Source organism: Thermothelomyces heterothallicus, assembly GCF_042370625.1.
Source record: "Thermothelomyces heterothallicus CBS 202.75 unplaced genomic scaffold P884_scaffold_3, whole genome shotgun sequence".
In the NCBI taxonomy this organism is placed as follows: domain Eukaryota; kingdom Fungi; phylum Ascomycota; class Sordariomycetes; order Sordariales; family Chaetomiaceae; genus Thermothelomyces; species Thermothelomyces heterothallicus.
Genome location: NW_027192564.1, coordinates 32135 through 49612, shown reverse-complemented (window position 1 = coordinate 49612; position 17478 = coordinate 32135). Strand labels below are relative to the sequence as shown.

The 17478-nt window shown below is 55.1% G+C and overlaps 4 protein-coding genes across 4 annotated transcripts; 2 read left to right on the top strand and 2 right to left on the bottom strand.

The window, feature by feature from the left end:
* Window positions 1-19: 19 nt before the first annotated feature.
* Window positions 20-2457, bottom strand: P884DRAFT_274956 (histone acetyltransferase subunit 3-like protein; the record flags this gene model as incomplete). Its single annotated transcript, XM_069442793.1, has 2 exons — window positions 20-1722; window positions 1950-2457. 2 exons carry the CDS (start codon window positions 2455-2457, stop codon window positions 20-22), a joined length of 2211 nt encoding a protein of 736 aa, XP_069300326.1.
* Window positions 2458-4915: 2458 nt separating this feature from the next.
* P884DRAFT_192756 (uncharacterized protein) lies at window positions 4916-7198 on the top strand (the record flags this gene model as incomplete). The annotated part of the gene is made up of 2 exons (XM_069437697.1): window positions 4916-5197; window positions 5264-7198. 2 exons carry the CDS (start codon window positions 4916-4918, stop codon window positions 7196-7198), a joined length of 2217 nt encoding a protein of 738 aa, XP_069300325.1.
* A 1652-nt stretch (window positions 7199-8850) lies between these two features.
* Window positions 8851-10538, top strand: P884DRAFT_266940 (uncharacterized protein; the record flags this gene model as incomplete). The annotated part of the gene is made up of 4 exons (XM_069442065.1): window positions 8851-8984; window positions 9055-9645; window positions 9701-10066; window positions 10154-10538. 4 exons carry the CDS (start codon window positions 8851-8853, stop codon window positions 10536-10538), a joined length of 1476 nt encoding a protein of 491 aa, XP_069300324.1.
* Window positions 10539-12477: 1939 nt separating this feature from the next.
* On the bottom strand, window positions 12478-13296 carry P884DRAFT_192991 (CybS-domain-containing protein; the record flags this gene model as incomplete). Its single annotated transcript, XM_069437722.1, has 3 exons — window positions 12478-12830; window positions 13059-13076; window positions 13155-13296. 3 exons carry the CDS (start codon window positions 13294-13296, stop codon window positions 12478-12480), a joined length of 513 nt encoding a protein of 170 aa, XP_069300323.1.
* Between the last annotated feature and the right edge of the window lie 4182 nt (window positions 13297-17478).

Here is a 17478-nt window from a genome sequence, read left to right as displayed (position 1 = left end):
CTTTCCTCCTCCCCCCCTTTCACTCCTCCTCAACCTCTTCGTCCCACGCCTCCCTCTCCCGCTTCAGCAGCTCGGCCATCACGGCGGGCTTGAAGATGGAGGTGTCGCCGTCCTGGACCCTGGGGACCTTGGCCACCGACTCGTCGTCAAAGACGGTGCCGATGCTCTCGATCCAGCGGCGGCGGCGCTCCATCAGCGTCCGCGTGAGGTCGCCGATTCCGGGCCGGGCGACGGGGCCCGAGGCGGCAGCGGCGGCGGCGGCGGCGGCGGCGGCGGCGGCGGCCGACTGGCCCGGGCGCGCCTTCTTGGGCTTCTTGCCCATGGTGCGCGTGCGCTTGAGGTAGGCGGCCTGCACCTGCGAGTCGAGGTCCTCGAGGATGGTCTGGTACTCCTGGTACGCCATGCGCTCCTTGACGAGCTCCGTCAGGCGGGCCTTGCGCGCGCCGTTGAGGAGGGCCTGCTCGCGCAGGCGGGCCTGGAGCAGGCGCAAGCGGGCGGCAACCTCGTCGTCGTAGTGGCCGTCGTATTCGGCCTGAGATGCCGGGTCCGGCTGGATGGTGCCGGCCGCGGCGGAGGCGCCGGAGGCGTTGCTGTTGGAAGGTGTTGCCCCGGGGTTGGAGACCGAGGCGGACGAGTTGGCGCCGGCGGGGTTGGAGGGGTCTTGGTGCGGGGGCAGCGGGAGGAAGCCGATGTGGCGGAGCTCCTGCTTGATGCGCTCGTCGACCTGGGTGTAGTCGAGTTTCGGGTGGGTCGCCTTCTTCCAGGAATCCGAGTTGGATTCGGGCATGAAGGTCGCAGGGGGGAGAGTCTGTGGTTGTGGGGGCTGATCTGGGTTAGCGGGCTGGGAAGAAGCGCCGTTGACGCCGTTGGCGCCGTTGGTCTGGCCTGCCGGTTGGTTATCACCCGAGCTAAAGTCAAAGGTCGCGATGCCGTTCGCGTTGTTGTCGGCTTCGCCGTTGACGCCGTTGGCGTTGGCCTGCTGCTTGTCATCGGCGGGCGGTGCGCGGTTCTCAGGCCGCATGGCCTGCAGAAGCCGCGCGAGGAGCGGGCCTACCGAGAGCTTATCCGTCTCGGCCACTTCGTCGTCCATGTTCTCGATGTTGCCTCGCGGTTGGTTCGGGGGCAGCTTTCCCGGCGGCGACGAGTCGAGAGCCATGCCGCCGTCCTCCTCGGCCCAAATCTCGGTGTAGTGCCTCTTCCCCCGTTTCGGCATGATGAAGGGCGTCACGCGGTCGCCTCGCTCGCGGAGAAACGCGAGATCTTCTTCCGTAAAGGGGCGAAAGTATGGCTCGATGTAGCTGTTGAAGGTGCTAAAGCTGATCTGATTGCTGGGCTTGGCGTTGCTAAAGTCCTTGTCTGGCGGATCGCCAGCGATGAGGTGCGAGAGATCGCTCTTGGGGTAGCTGGCGACGGAATATATCTTCTTGATCTCCTCCTCGGACATGCCAGGTTTCACCGGTAGGATTTCGTAGACGGTCGGATCGGGGAACGTGGACGGGTCATCGCCGAATGTGTTGGCCTGCGGCCGCGCTGGCGGCGGCGGGCGGCCATCGTCGGAACTCGAGTCGGAGTCGGAGTCGTTCGCCTCGGCCTTGGCCTTGTCGTCAACGTCCATGTTGCCCGGTGTTCCTGGAGCAACGGGAGAGAGGGACGAGCTAGCCGAGTCTTCACGAGATAGTTTCCTAGCTTTTCCTGTCGATTCGCGGAGGGGAGACGAGCGCTCTGGTTGCAAGAAAACAAAAAGTCAGCGACCGGTCAGGACATCCAAAGGTCTGGGGTTTGATGCAGGATTCCATCCTGGAAGTGGGTGGGTATGCAAGCAAGCAGCATTTTCTAGGCCGCTTCACTTGGTGTGCACAAATGATCACACGCGCACACAAACACCCATCCACACACACAGACCGGATCAAAGGGCCAGGAGGGCGGGCAAAACACGAGGGGCGACTGACCGGTATTTCCGCCATGGGGTGTCAAGGTGTCTGTGCCCTTGCGCTTCTTCTTGTTTGATTTTCGCTCGCGCTCCCCATCTTCGGCTTCGCGCTGCCTCCTCTCCTCTTCCCTGTCCCGCTCCAGGGCCAGATCGTCCATGCGCTGGCGCCGGCTCTGGGCGAGCAGCCTCATTCCGCGGTCGCAGTAGGTGCTTCTCTTCTCTATGACATCGCCGAGCCGTTGTAGTCGGGTGAGGAGACCGTCGAGGCTTTTGGAGTCCGGAATCAGCGAACTAGAGGCGGCGGGATCCACCATGTCCTCGAAGGTCAGGTCGCGGAAGACATCGAAGCGCAGCTCGATCGTCTCGGTCTCGACGGTCTCGAAGGGCGGGAGACTGGCGGACGGGGGCGCGGGGCCGGGGGTGGTGTTGCGGCTCCGCTGCTGGTGCTGCTGCTGGTGCTGCTGCTGGCGGATTGCGCCGGCGCCCCCCTTCTTCCCTGTTCCCTTCTGGCTCGATGACGGAGCCATCCTGGGCAGTCCTGAGCCGGCTTCTCCTTTGCGTGTCGGACTGTCTCTGCGCACAACTTGCGTCCCGTCCTTCGTGTGTGTGTGTGTGTGTGTGTGTGTGTGTGTGTGTGTGTGGCTACAGATGGCGCGTCCCGGCGCGTCCCGGCACTTTCACCCAACGGTCGGAGGTTCGGTCGTTGCTGGAGGCTCACCAAAGCATGCACGTCACATCCAATGATGGGGCTTGGCTGCCAGACGCCGCCGCACCCCTGTTGGTCTCGGCGCTCCAGGGATGTTGTGAAACCCGAGGCCGGGGTTTGCCGGGCCGTGGGGGATCGGCCAATGACTAATCGAGGGCGATGGAAAGCGTCGGGATGCGGATTAACTGCCGGATAACTATTTACTCCGCACGATATCTTCAACTCATCAGCAAGCAAGCTTGGGCTCGTTGCGAGGCCTCTCTACTTGTAGAAGCGGGTCGTTTTCCCGAAAAGTCCAACTCCGGAGAACGAACTGAAAATGGGAGATACCGGATTAGTTTTGTTCCTTTCCTACACTATGTAACTAATCCGTCCTTTGCTTATTAGCTAAGCATGCACTGGCGTAGCCACAGATGCCTGAATTGTGAAGCACGTGGGAAGGCAGAAAGTATGGTCTTTGCACTGTTAAGTTTGAGGCCGAAACCTTCCTTATCCCTCCTTACCCATTCGACAAGCTCCTTTCCGAGGTCGTGTGCGCACCCGATCGTTGTTTCTGCCGGATTCTCTCCTTGCGGCCTCGACGCTCGGGAATCTGCGACATTTACGGGAGGGTGACCGGCCAAGACGGCGTTCAAGAACCGTCTTCAACTGGGGAATGGTGCAAGACAATGTAAGGGTATAGCTGAGGTAGGTACTTACTTAAGTAGACCATTTAGGATCTGGTGCACTGTACGGATGTACGGATTAGTTAGAGCACCCTATGATGCAGCTTCCCCCTTCCCGTGGCCCCATGCTACTGCCCGATTGGCTTCAGCAAGGGCCCCACCATCTACGGAGCATCGCATCGATCAGCTACTGCGGAGGAGAGTACAGACGAGGCAGGCGCGAGGGGCAACGAGGGTAGCGGTAGCTGCCACTGCATAGAAACCGCATCACTGCACAGCAACGACGTTGGCCCCGAACGTCAAGATGACGAGTTCCTGAACGTGCATGCTCGGCTGAGTTGATTGCCTTGCCAAACCCGCGCCCTGAGCTTACCTGCCGGCCTCGAGATCGCGTTTCACGACAGATACATACACCGACCTGTACGATACATCCTTGCCGAGCCTGGCGCCGCCTTTGTTCGAAACCTCGACTTAGCAAGATTGTGGGGCGAGAAGGCGATTGACGGTTCCAAAACCCAAGGGTAGCTGCCCGCATACCCAATTCGCCATTTCTGCAGTCTGTAGTGAGTACTACTAGGTGTACCAGGTATGAGGGTCTTTACGTACATTGGACGTCTTGCCGTTGATGTGCAGCGCCGTGGCATGTGGTCAAGCGATTGGTCGAGATATCCCTGGATCCGGTGGGCCGGGATTCACAAGGCCCCGTGTCGAGCGGCTGCCGGCTCCAACGTCGGAGTGCCCTCAAGGGACCATGTTATCGATCAGAAGACCCTTGGGGGACGAGGAGAGTCGGCGTGTCAGTCTTGACTTCGAACAGGATGTTCCCTGAGGGAGAGCGTGAGGGGGAGGGGGAGGGGGAGGGGAGCATGGAGAGACACGCACAGGGGGGCAAATACACACAGCTACGACCTACTTAAGCCAACCCAATATTCCCGGCTGCTCCTCCTCCTCCTCCCCAAGCTGCCATCTTCAATCGGCCTCCTCTCCATATTCTTGACTCACTTCAGCATCCCAATTCTCTCACCCCCAGTATGAGAGAATATCATGGCTTCTCTTGGTGGTAACACTTCGCCCCCTGAGACCATCATTAGCCCCCAAGTCTTTGTTGCTGGCCTTGCCGGCGTGGTATTTTTTACCATTGGCTTCTGCCAGCTCTCGGCCAAGCCCTCTGAGAGACGTCCGCGGGATGGCGGCGACGACGAGCCGGGCATCGTCAGGTCGATCTTGCTGTTCTGCTATTCTTGCTTCTTGAAGCCGCATTCGCGTACCGCCAATGGAGGCCAGCAGGGTGCTCTGGAATCGTTCTACGCCGGCCAGGCAGATGCGGTACGTCCCGCTCTCGTTGGAGACCCGGGCTCCGGCGCCAAAGACCGCTGACGGAATGTCCAGTACGACGTGACCAGAAAGGTGCTCCTCAAAGGCCGCGAGGACATGCTGGCGCTCGCCGCGGCGCAGCTCCGCCTCAAGGCCGAGAAGCAGGATGGCGGCGCCGGGAAGAAGCGTATCTGGGTTGACGTGGGCTCCCTCTCCCTTCCCCCGCCTCGCTTCTCGTGCCGCTAAGCAAGCCTAACATGCGCTCAGGTTGGCGGCGGGACGGGCTGGAACATTGAGGCCATGTCCGAATTTGTCAACGTCCCCGAGTTCTTCTCCAGCGTGTACCTGGTCGACCTGTCTCCTTCCCTCTGCGAAGTGGCCCGCAAGCGGTTTGCCCGGCTCGGCTGGGCCAATGTCAAGGTGATCTGCGAGGACGCCAGGAAGTTCCGCCTCGAGGACTATGAGGATGGTCTCTCCGGGCGCCGGACAAGTCCCACCCGCTCGCCCACGAGCTACTTCGAGGCCCGGCCGGATCACGGGGGGGCAGACCTCATCACCATGTCCTACAGCCTGTCCATGATTGTGGGTGAGCTCCGCGACGAAGCGCACGCATTGGGTCGTACCAGCAACTGACAGACTGGTCGACAGCCCGACTACTACTCGGCGATTGACTCTCTGACTTCGCTGCTCTCGCCGCACGGCATTATGGGGGTCGTCGACTTTTACGCTCAGTCCCAGGTCGACGTCCGTTTTCGCAACCACACGGGCGGCATGATCGGCCGCCACGTCCACTATCTCGCGCGCACCTTCTGGCGCGCCTGGTTCGACCTGGACCGGGTCTCTCTGGAGCCCGGCCGCCGGGACTACCTGGAGTACCGGCTGGGGACCATCCTGACGGCTAACCTGCGTAACAAGGCCCTGGGGTCGATCCCGTACTACATCTGGCTGGGATGCCACAAGAAGCCATTTTCGTCGTCGAGTCTGCCCCACGAAATCATCGAGCGGATCGACGCCCTGGCAACCGAGTCTCCCTACCTGTTACCGTCGAACAAGCCCAAGGGCTCGGACGCCCTGACCCGGGCCGTCGAGAGGACGGCGCCAGAGCTGCGGTCCAAGGCGTTCGATGCCGCCGTGGGGAACCTGTCTGCCAACCTGCCTCTGCCCTCCTTCTTTTACCAGAACCACCACTGGCGCATCTACTACGACGACCAGCTGGAGAAGCACACGCAGTTCAAGGACGAATACATCTACGCCTTCACGTGGGAGGACTCCAAGGTCGACGCGTCGCTGCTGAAACTCGGCGCCGACGACGTCGTGCTGGCCATTACGAGCGCCGGCGACAATATCCTCTCGTACGCCACGCAGAGCCCCGCCAGGATCCACGCCGTCGACCTCAACCCGAACCAGAACCATCTACTGGAACTCAAGGTAGCCTCCTTCACCGCTCTTCCCTACGAGGACTTTTGGAAGATATTTGGCGAGGGCAAGCATCCCGAGTTCCGCTCGCTGCTCCTGTCCAAGCTGTCTCCGCACCTGTCCAGCCGCGCGTTCCAGTACTGGCTCGACAATGCCAGCGTCTTCACCAAGGCCGGCGGCCGAGGCCTCTACGACACGGGCGGGAGCAAGCACGCGATCCGAGTGTTCCGGTGGATCTCGCGCATTTTTGGCTGCCGCAAGGCGGTGGAGGAGTTGCTCGCGGCTGAGACCCTCGCGGAGCAGCGGCGGATCTGGCACTCCAAGATCCGCCCGGCCCTGCTCAGCCCACTGGTGAGCAACCTCGTCGTCAGCTCTGAAGCTTTCCTCTGGGCGGCCCTGGGCGTGCCCAAGAACCAGCTCGCCATGATCGAGGCCGACCACGCGGTCAGCCCCGCCGTCCGGGGGCCTTCGCCGACCGCCAAAAACACCCGCGCCCACGCCATCTGGCACTACATGGTCAACACGCTCGACCCGGTCATCGAGACCACCCACATCGCAACCGACAACCCGTACTATCACGTCTGCCTAACCGGCGCCTTCTCGCCGCGTTGTCACCCGGATTACCTCTCCCGCGAGGCCCACGCCATCCTGAGCAAGCCGGGCGCCTTTGACGGCCTGCGCATCCACACGGACGAGATCGACGAGGTCATCGCGCGCATCGCCCCGGGCACCCTGACGGTTGCCATCATCATGGACAGCATGGACTGGTTTCCCCGGACGACGACGACAATGATGACGAAGACGAAAACAAACACAACCCAGCAGAGCAGCAGCAGCAGTAGTAGTAACCCAGCGGCCGCGCAGATCCGCAAGCTGAACCGCGCGCTGCGCATGGGCGGGCGCGTGCTGCTGCGCAGCGCGGCCCGCGAGCCGTGGTACCTGCGCGAGTTCGAGGCGCACGGGTTCGCGGCGACGAGGGCCGGCGACCGCGCCCCCGGCGCCTGCATCGACCGAGTCAACATGTACGCGAGCTGCTGGGTGTGCGAGAAGGTGACGAACCTGCCACCCCCCACACCGGAGCTGGAGGCAACCCTCGGGGCAAGCGAGGGTGAGGGCGAGGGCGAGGGCGAGGGCGGTCTGGCGGCCATGACGATGATCGGGGAGTAAGGGGGGAATGCCTGCTGAGGTTGTGCGGGTGGTTTTTCTTTTCTTTTTTTCTGCCAGCTTGTTGTGTAAAACAAAACGGCGGATGATGATCGGTAGGGACAAAAAAAAAGTACTGAAAGCGACAAGGTGGAATTGGTGTTATTGGTGAGTCCAGGTTCGAGGCCAAATTTTCGACGCGCTTTGGAAGGTGTGAGTGTCTCACGCCGTAGGGCGAATGCGAGCGCAACCCGCTGCGTTCCAGGGTGTCTGGGGTAGTATATTAGTCGGAGAGTTGGCAGGCACTTACCTGAAGTGGTGTCAGGTAGTTTTAAAACAAAGCATCTAAGAAATCCAAAATTGGGTACTAGAACCTCTGATTGCTAGTTCCTCGCCTGAATTTGCCGCAATGTTTCCAATCAACAAGACTTGATGCAGGCTTCGGCCTCCCGGCCGCTCGACGTTCCGGCACCACAAGGCTCGAACTCGCGCGTGTGAAGCCTTCCGCACAGGTGCAGGTGCCATCTGCGAGCAGTGTAATACTACTGTGTAGTGTTTCGTATGTAATCCGTGCAGAATTTGGTCGCATGTTGGTTTGGTTTTGGGTTCGTCGGCCGGAGGTGTGGAGCCGCTGTCGACCGTTTTCCCCGAGGCCGCCTTATGGCCTCCTGCATAGTAGTTAGTAGTGCGTACATGCATTGGCAGAGGCGAGAACGAAGTCGCCAACGTTATCCCCGAGGGAGGCGCTCGGCCTGTGGCTTGGATGTTCTGCAGGTCCAGTTGCAGCGGCCACCGCTTTTGTCAAAACGCACGGGCTGCGCTTCCGGGACATGCTTTGTTCCTGGTTCCAACGTCTCATCATCTTATCCCACACACTTTTACAGACTAGAAACTTTTTCATTCTGTACATACTAGACATTTCTCCTCTGGCGCGGGGTTGGTGTGGCCCCGCCTACTCATCGTTTTCGACACACGAGAATCGGCCATGCTCCAATCCACAACACGAGCAGTCAATCGCAGTCAATCGCAGTCAATCGTAGAGATGATTGATGGTAGAGGATGTCGTCTAGGAGCTTCTTTCCTCGTTCGAGGTTAGGTATACGAAGTAGTTATGCCCTTGGCTTCGAGCTAGGTTCATGCTTTATTTAGCCTTGGTATGACGAAAGTACAACTGTGTACTCCGTACCCACTACGGAGGATAGCCCATATTCCTTGGTCGATCTGGCGCTGTAAACGCAGTAACCGCGGCCCCCCGTGGCGCCTACCAGAAACGGCAATAACTATGCACTTTGTTCTGGGCGTTCGGTGGCTGAGCACCTGAGTTCCGCCCCAGCGATTGGAGGAACAGGTGGTGGGAGCCCAACTCCAGAGCCAAGCCTGCATGGGCTCCCCGCCTGGCCCGGGCCCAGCTCCCGGTTGTGTGCGAACTCTGCGTCAACGCCTTCCTCCCTCCTGTTAGGGTTCTGACAGCTGCACCAAAAACATGTGCTATGCTAACAGGGGGGTTTTCAACGGAGAGGGTGAAGGGTTCCCTCACTTGAGAGACCGTACTTAACAAGATGCTGGCTCTCCGTCTCGCCATGACCAACAAGGTCGCCGTCCACCGACGTCCCAAGTCGTCTAGTTATAACCACGGCGTTGGTTAACGCCGCCCTTTCCTCGAACACCACAACGACATGTCAGCGACATCATCCTCCCCTACTACATCCCCGGTAAAACCCCATTTCCCAAGGCCACAACACAACTGCCTCGAGTGCAAGAGGCTCAAGAGAGCCTGCGATAAGAAACTCCCTTGCGGCAAATGCGAGAGGTAAGCTTGCCACTTCCTTACAGTCGCGCGGTGGCTCGGAACCTAACCCGCCCCATCTTCGTCTCACTAGGGCAGGCCGCAACTGCGAGTACAGAGACTCTGGCGACGATGGCGTGTTTGGACCCATCTCGGCTGCGAGGGACATTCACTCGCTGGCCTTTGGCACTCTCCTTGACATTCTGGTAAACAAGCAGGCTATCAAGGAAGCCATCTCGTCCTACTTCGATGGCGTCAACACGTGGTTCACTGTCGTCGAAAGGGCCGCTTTCGAGAGGGAGCTCGAGGCCAACTGGGATAATCTCCAGGCCGAGACCAGCGCCATGGCCCTCTGCATGGCCCTCATCGCCCGTCCGCTAAACCAAAAGTCGAGCAAGGGCATGGGAGACACCGTCTATCCCTCCACCAAGGCCATCCTGAGCCTCGTGCAGAGCAAGGTTCCCATCTCGACCAAGATGCTGCAGGCCGAGCTCCTTGTCGCCATGTACGAATTCTCTCACTCGATGCCCCAGCAAGCCTACCTCTCCCTCGGACGCTGCCTCCAGATGACCAAGGCAATGGGTTGGCACAACCCGACGTTCTGGGCCCTCGAGAAGCAGATATCCAGGCCGGCCGACCTGAAGCTTTGCTCCATCTTGTGGTGGGCCATCGTTCATGTCGACTGGTGAGCACGCTCCTCTCTGGCGATTCCTAATACCTGGCGACTGACGGCAAGACAGCCTCCTGAATGTTGCTTACCAAGACCCTGCGACACAAGGGTATCCGATGAACACGATGGGGCTCAATCTGGGATTTCCGATTCCCAGCCCAGATGCGCTCGACCAGTTCTTTCCCGGTTCTCCATTTCAGATCGGGGGCCAAAACCAGGGATTTCGGGACGCCAACAGCGACCAAATGGCTGGAGTCGTCTTTCCCGAAGCCGTTAGTGCCTGGTACCTCTTTCAGGTCCTGCAACACCTATCGAATCCCGCAGCGCAGGACAACGATAGTCGCAGGGAGCTCTCCAACCACATCTTCCGACACATGAAAGCCACGGGGAGATCGAGGTGGAGAGCCTGTGACCGTGCAATAGGCACGGATTTGATGTAAGTTAAGCCCCCACCCCGCCGCGGGTCCCCTATGCCAAACTTGTCTCGGACGATCTGACCCGCCTTGTATGTACATACATCTAGAGCCCTAATGAAACTTCACCAGCCTCATCTCGCAGGGATGCCCGACCCTCTGACTATGATGATCGACCCGAGTCACGCCGAGGATACCACGAGGATGCGTACTGTCATCGACGTGATCCACGGCAAGGCCGGGAAAGTAACCCAGATTGAGGAACTGGACAGAGGTGCCGTCGACCCTTCTTGGGCCTTTGCCATGTGCTACGCATCGCAGCTGCTCATCTCGTACGGTTACAACACCCTCCATGACCTCAATTGGCTCCAGAAGGTTGCCGACCTCAGGGCTGCTCTGGAGAGAGTATCGAGGAGGTGGAAGATTGCAGAACAATACTGCAGACAGGTCACAATCGACCTAGACAACCGCCTTGCTGCCGGGTTTGTCAACTGATGGCGGGGCAGGAAAGCGGAACCCAAGCGGGACAACAAGGTTTGAAACGATAGAGATACATATGGATCGGGGTTGGTTTTTTTAAGGTTTCGGATGCTGACGGAGCATGGAGTTCCTGGTTGGCGTTTTCGGAATATTCTGAGATTGAGATACCCCTGACATCGTGTTACGGGAAAAAGGGGGAAGGGGGGGGACCCGAATTATGGAGTTCGATTTCAGGAAGGACGGGATGCATCGCAAATACCCATCCTGATTGATGGGCGATTATATCAGGCAAGTTATGGGCAAGAACTTGCTCCAGGTCTCGCCACGGACCTACAGTCGCCTTCGTTCTCGACAAGGAGCGGTTTGGATGCCCGCTGTATTGGACCCTGTCCGGACCTTCTCCTGTACCCGCCTTCTCACCGTCGCTACTCTCAACTTCGTCCTTCCTCTTCTTTCATTTTGTTCCCTTTTCCATTTTTGGTTGCTGGTTCCGCTTGATGTCCACTTTTTCGCTTCGGTTCATGTACGAAGTAGTTCCAGTTGGGTTACGGCGCACGCTATTTGGGGATAGATGGAGGCGCGGTTGCACTTCTTTTGGCCAAGGTTCCTATTTCCTAGCTCGACGTCATCAGTGGCCTATTGAGCTTACTCGTTGTCATCAAGAAACATCCTACTTCCACCCATGCCTTAGGAAGCGAAGTCGATGCTAGTCGCTTAGGTCGTGAGGTCAAAAAGCACAGTTCCGCGCGAAGAACTTTGCCAGTCTGGCACGTCCCGGGAATGGCGAGGAACTAAGCTGATTCCCATCGCAGATACTTCAACACCTTTAAGTGTGCTAGCACTAGTATACTCGCGTCCGCTAGTTGAGGTCCACAGGATCAGCTCGAAGGGGTGGGAGCCCAAGCCACCCGGGGGGGGGGGGGGGGGGGGGGGCGGGCTTCGGAAACATGCGCGAGAGCGAGACATTGAGACCAAGCGGGGATAGAAAAATGAAGAGAGGTAAGAACAAAAGCAAGAAAAGGAGGTGCTTCAACGTGAGCACACAAGGCGGTGTCTGACCATGGAATGGAAGGGCAGCCATGATAAAAAGCAAGGACCGTGATGAGGAACTGGAACACATCAGCTGCAACGCCTAAGCCGCCAGCGGAGGAGCTTGCTGCGCGCGATTGGGCTAGACACCATCAGAATCATGAAGAGCAGGTTGAATACTTGAAGAGGGGGAGAACCATATCCGAGCCGCAGATATCGCTCTGAACGCGAGCGGGTGGGCTGCAAAACAGGTGAAATCTACTGCAATCACTGGGCCGGTTCTGATGCAGGTCATCCATCGCAGGACGGGGAGAATGCCCGGCTGGCCAGCGGTGCCCGTGCCCGGGTCTGTCAGCTCCCCGATGAGCCACGACCCGATCGGACGGGAAGGCTGCAGGTTTCGGCCGAGCAAGCGGCTTGACTAGGTGCCGACAGGACCCGAGCTGCTACTAGCACATGCCATTATATAATCTGCTGCGGTGCGGCAGTATACTCGAAGTAAGGGTGCGCTCTGTCAGGATCGGTAGACCTATATCCCTCTTTTAGTCCTACAACGCAGCACGACCCGTAGCGCCGCTGACGGCTTGTTGACGGTTCTCTCTTCCTCCGCCGCCGACTCCCCTTCCCACGACTTTCTGCATTCCGTACTTCAACCTGTGACAACGAGCAAGCCGACATGGGGAGCACCGAGACACGACGCGGAAGAAGAGGCTCAGCATCAACCCAAACACGCACACAAAACAAAAAGAGATATTGTGGTCGCCGTAGCGGGTCGGTGTTAACAAGTACAACCCATGTTTCTCCCGCCAGCCCCTTAACCAGCACTCTCTATGAAACCCAACACCCGGCACACTCTTCTTTTATCCGCCAAAACCCCTCCCCCCCCAACAAAAACCATCTGCGCCTCCTTCGTCCTCCACTCCTCTTACGCTGTCCAGATGCGCTTGATGGTCTCGGTGATACCGACATCGGTGGTCTCGAACTCGTAGAGGGCCAGGCCGACGACGGCGGTGGCGGCGTTGAGGCCCCACATGAAGAGCTTGCGGGCTCGGGGGACGCGGTATTTGGGGACGTAGTCGATGATGATGTTCTGGAAGCCCGTGTGCGAGTGGATGAGGATGGTGGCGCACAGGATCGCGTCGAGCGTCGGGTTCAGCGAGCCGGCCGCGAAGGGGGCGACGGTGAGCGGGACCAGCGACGCGGCCACCAGCCGGTCGAAGGTCCAATGGTAGGACCCGTGCGACGGCGACGGCTCGGGTACCGGGGCGGCGTCGTTCACTGAATTTAAGAGCTTGGGGTTAGATTGAACACGAGAAAGACCGGGGGGGAAGTGAGTGAGGAAGGAAGTGAGCGAGTGAGAGTGATGGAGCGTGCTCGCAGGGATGTGCATTCCCTGCCTGTTCTGAGCAAACGGGGAGAAAGGGGAGGAACGAAGCAGGGGGAACCGCCGGAATCGTCTCGTCTTGTCGGGGCTGTGGCGGGGAGGGAAATGCGCTCATATCGTACCTGTGCCTTCAACGCGCTCTGCTCTCATCTCAGTTAGCAAAAAAAAAAAAAAAATACCCGGCAAAGCTATAGGAAGCTGGGACTTGTTTCACGCACGGGGAAGAGGGGGCAGGAGGTTCCTCCGGGCGGTGGTGTGGAACGCGGTTGCGCGGACGGCGTTGGTGATGACGCTTTGTTGGAAGCTCGGGCGAGCCGAAGCAACCTGGCGCAGCAGGGAGGAGCGAGCGATCGAAGCCATGGCGAATGTGCTGCAGTCAATTGATCCGGCTGCACGCTGCTTGCGGGTGGCTAAGTGGTTGGTTGCTTCGGAATTTGGACTGCCCTGGGGATGGGAAGAGCAACTTGGACGACGTCGACGACAACGGGCAACGGAACAACGGCAGAGAGACCCGCGAAAATGGTTGCCGAAGCGGCGCGCTGCTGATTCCTCGGCAATCGGGACCAGCGCCTACCAATCGCCTTCGACGTTGATGTCAGCCGAAGAACCCCACCCGAGAAGACACCGGTTCGGAGTGGGAATTTCTTTAGTTCCTAGCGCGCCCAAAGTACTGAGGTACTTCTGTACATAGTTACCACCTTAAGCTTGAGGGGAGCTCCATAGCACTACTGTACGGAGTAGCTCCACAGCACTACCCGGTGGTTAGTTGCTGACTAATTAGTTCAGGACTACCACCTGTCTCCCGACAGGTGGGGCCAAAACCCCCGGACATGCCAATATAGCCAGACAGGTACACGTCCAAATCCGTGTCCAATTTTACCAGCCAACTCCCTATACTCAAAGACATAACCACTACCATAAGCCCAGTTGAACCTACTCTCCTATATACGATACCTCTGACTGACCAAATCCAGGAACCGGCTAGTATACAGGCTGCTAAATGGCTCCTTGCCACTTAAGCTTGCTACCGAACCAGCCGTTTACCCTATAGAAAGCAACTTAGTATTCGGCACGTGGCTTAGCTATTTAAGACTAGAAAGACCTAGGTTAGCTAGCACTTGAAGTCTTTAAAGGATACTAGACTTCTAGCTACTAGTAGTAATGTAGTTAGAAGACCTTAGTCGCTTTAAAATGACGAAGATTCTGCCCTTGAAGGATATACGTACTAGCTTATCGAATCTGGTTCTCTCGCTACCAAAGATCTTCTCTAGGATACTACTAACTATTTATAGGTATATTACGATCCTCCCTGTCTTCCTATTAATAAGTACTAGTAGTCGTGTTAGAAATAGGATTATCTATAGTTTTAGCTAATATTCTTTAAACTAGTTAAAGTAAACTGACTCTTGGCCGAGTAATAGGTAGAAGAATTAGAGATGTTCTTTAATAAGCTTGAGGATATTATTAAAAGCTCTAAGATTATTATATCTAGCTATTAGAATATAGACGAGACTAGATATATACTTATATTATTAAATAGGTGGTTTAAGATCTTAATAGTTAAAATAGATAAGAAGAAGAAGGTTAGTATCTTCCTCTTTTCTAAGTATTAGTTTAGAATACTAATTATAATATTTTATTAGCTAGAGATTCTAGACCTTTATAATTAAGAGTTAATAAGTATAATTAGTGTTAGAAATGCTATTAGTAATACTATCCTAGTATTCTATATCTTTAAATAATAGTTATTAGAAGATTAGGATATTAAAGGTCTTAATAAGGAGATATAATTCTATAAGTTAGAGATAGTATTTAATAATACTAAGATTATAATAGATTAGATATAATATTTTAATAAATACTCTTTTACTATCTATACTAAGTTCTAGTAATATAATATAAGCTTTAAGGAATAGTTTAGTTATAACTATTATAATTATAGTCTTACTCTTAGTATATACTTTATTAACCTAGATAATATTACCCCTAAAGATTTAGTCTATATATCTATACTATTAGAAGAACATATATACTAACTACTTATCCTAGATAACTTTATAAGATATTATAACCTTATATAATATACTAGCCTTATAGCAACTATAGATAAATATACAATATTTTATTTAACTACCTTAAGGGAAGAAAGAAAAGAAAGTAAGTACAGGTATCGAAAGGGGTTCCATTTCCTAATATAAGGGGTATATATATACTCTAGTTAAGGCCCGGTTAGGTGTTAGGTTAGAGCCTAACCAAGTCCTAAGCGTATGCCCTATAAACGCCCTACAAACGTATATAGGTCTAGTCCGAAACCAGGTATAGCCTGTTATCGATTAGCCTAGGTAGAGCCTAGGCCTGTAATATACCCCCCCTCTTTTTCTGGTCAGATGCTTAGGTAGGTCTGCCTGGTGTCACCGTAGTGACAGGTCCTATATATACTGGCGGTCTATATATATAGTCCGGCTTTATTTAGGTCTTATATAGGTCCCGGTCTCTGTTTTAGTATTATATAGGTCCTAGTTATTGTTTGAGTCCGAAGTAAGGCCTAGTCTTTGTTTAGGTCTTATACGCTCCCTCCTAGACCTACCCTCCGAACGCCTATAAATTCCTTCTCTCTTTCCTTCCTCCTCCTACCTCTTCCTTCTTATAACCTATATACTCCTCCCCCCCTTCTGCCTACCTATATACTATTCTACTACCTATACCTATATTATACCTCTAAAATTTTTTTTTTATTTAGAATGTTAACTACTATTAGCTTACTTAGTAGTAGTAGTAGTAGCTACCGTCCTAGTAGTAATAAGAACGAAGATTATAATATAAGGAAAAACTAAACTATAGGGAGCTCTCCTATATCTTCGCGAATACCCTACCAAAACACACGAAACTACTATCGCTAGAAAGCTCTCGAAAAACGCTATTTAACGGTACCACTTTCAACCACGCGCGAACCGTTGCGGGTATGTAACAGGCATCGTAGGCATAGGAACCAGACCCGACTATAATCCGACCGTGCCTCGCATGACTGTCAAAATTTTCACCATATAGACCACCTAGCGCCCCTAAACGTAACGTCGATTTAAAGCCTACCGCTAAGCTACTAAGTGGGGAGGCCTATAGCTTCGGGCTAATCAAAGGGGGGCCTACTATAGGCCTGCCCTACCCCGGATATTAAGGAGCTAAGGGGTCTTATTACGTAACTAGTCGACCTTATACCAAGCCCTAAACGGGGCAAGGTACTAGACCTCGCTGACAGGCTCTTATAGGGCCTTATAACTACTATTACAGGCCCGGTTCCGAACCTATAGGAACTTATGGCCGAGGAAGTCAAAAAGGGGCTTAAAGAAGCCCTTAAGGCTACCCCTTGCCCTACCTAGGCGTAGGTGGCCGTAGGGCTATAACAGGGGGTAATAGGCCCCTAAGGAGGCCTACCGTCGGCTAAGGCAGTGCCGCTACGGGCCTCATAGGAGGTTACGATACGGAACGCAAGCCTATAGGAGGACCTTAAAGCCCGAACCCCGGCCGAGATAGTCTAAGCAGTTAACGGAGCCTCTAGCTACTAGGGAGTCGTCGTGGCTAGGAAGCTCCTAAGTAGGGATATAGTAGTAGTCTTTAAAGATAAGGTGACTAAGGATTAGTATTCGGCTAACAAGTGATAGGTAGCTATAGCCTTTAGGGAGGAGGCTAGGGAGGTTAGTAAGGCCTATATAGTCCTAGCTAAAGGAGTCTAGAAGGAGGAGCTATAGGGGGTTAGTAAATAAGACTTTAAGGGGGCCGTAGGCCTATACTCGATCGAAATAGTCAAGTTCCAGCTATTAAAGAGCCTATAAAGGAAGTAGGCTATAGTACTCCTAGGCTTATAGGACCTTAAAGAGGCCTAGAAGGCCTATAACGAGGGCGTAGTCTAGGATACCTAGGTACTAGACTACAAACCTTACTAGGATGCTCTAGAGCTAAGGTAATGTTATAGGTGTTAGAGCTTTGGCTATACCTAATAGTATTACTAGTAGCCGGCCCGTTATAGCTATTATGGCGTAAAGGCCTATAATAAAGGAGGGAAGACTAGGGAGGCCTAGTGTCCTACCTACTCTAACCAACTCCCTTATAGGTATATAGCCTATAGGGGCCCTTATATAGCCTAGTATAGGGGCTGCCCGAAGAAAGTCGAGGCCTAGGAGAGGGCTAGGGAGGCCTACTAGTATAGACTTCGAACCTTCTAGCTACTAGAGTAACTATATTAGAAGGTAGCCTTTGAGCTTAGCGGCTAGCTAGAGGACGACGACCATTACTAAACCGGGGCTAAACGCCCCTATAGGAGGCCTACCCTAGCCTAATAGGCGGCTAGGAGTGCCTTATTTAATGCCTGACAGACCTATATCTCCTTTCTATAGCCTAGAGCCCCCTCCCTCTTATAACCGGTTAAAGGGGCAATGGCCGTAGAGCCTACTACCACTATACCTTCGTCCTCTGCTCCGGCTACCTCGAATACAAATTAAGGTCCTTTAATAGAATACCTAAGGTAATAAATAGGCCCTTAAGGTC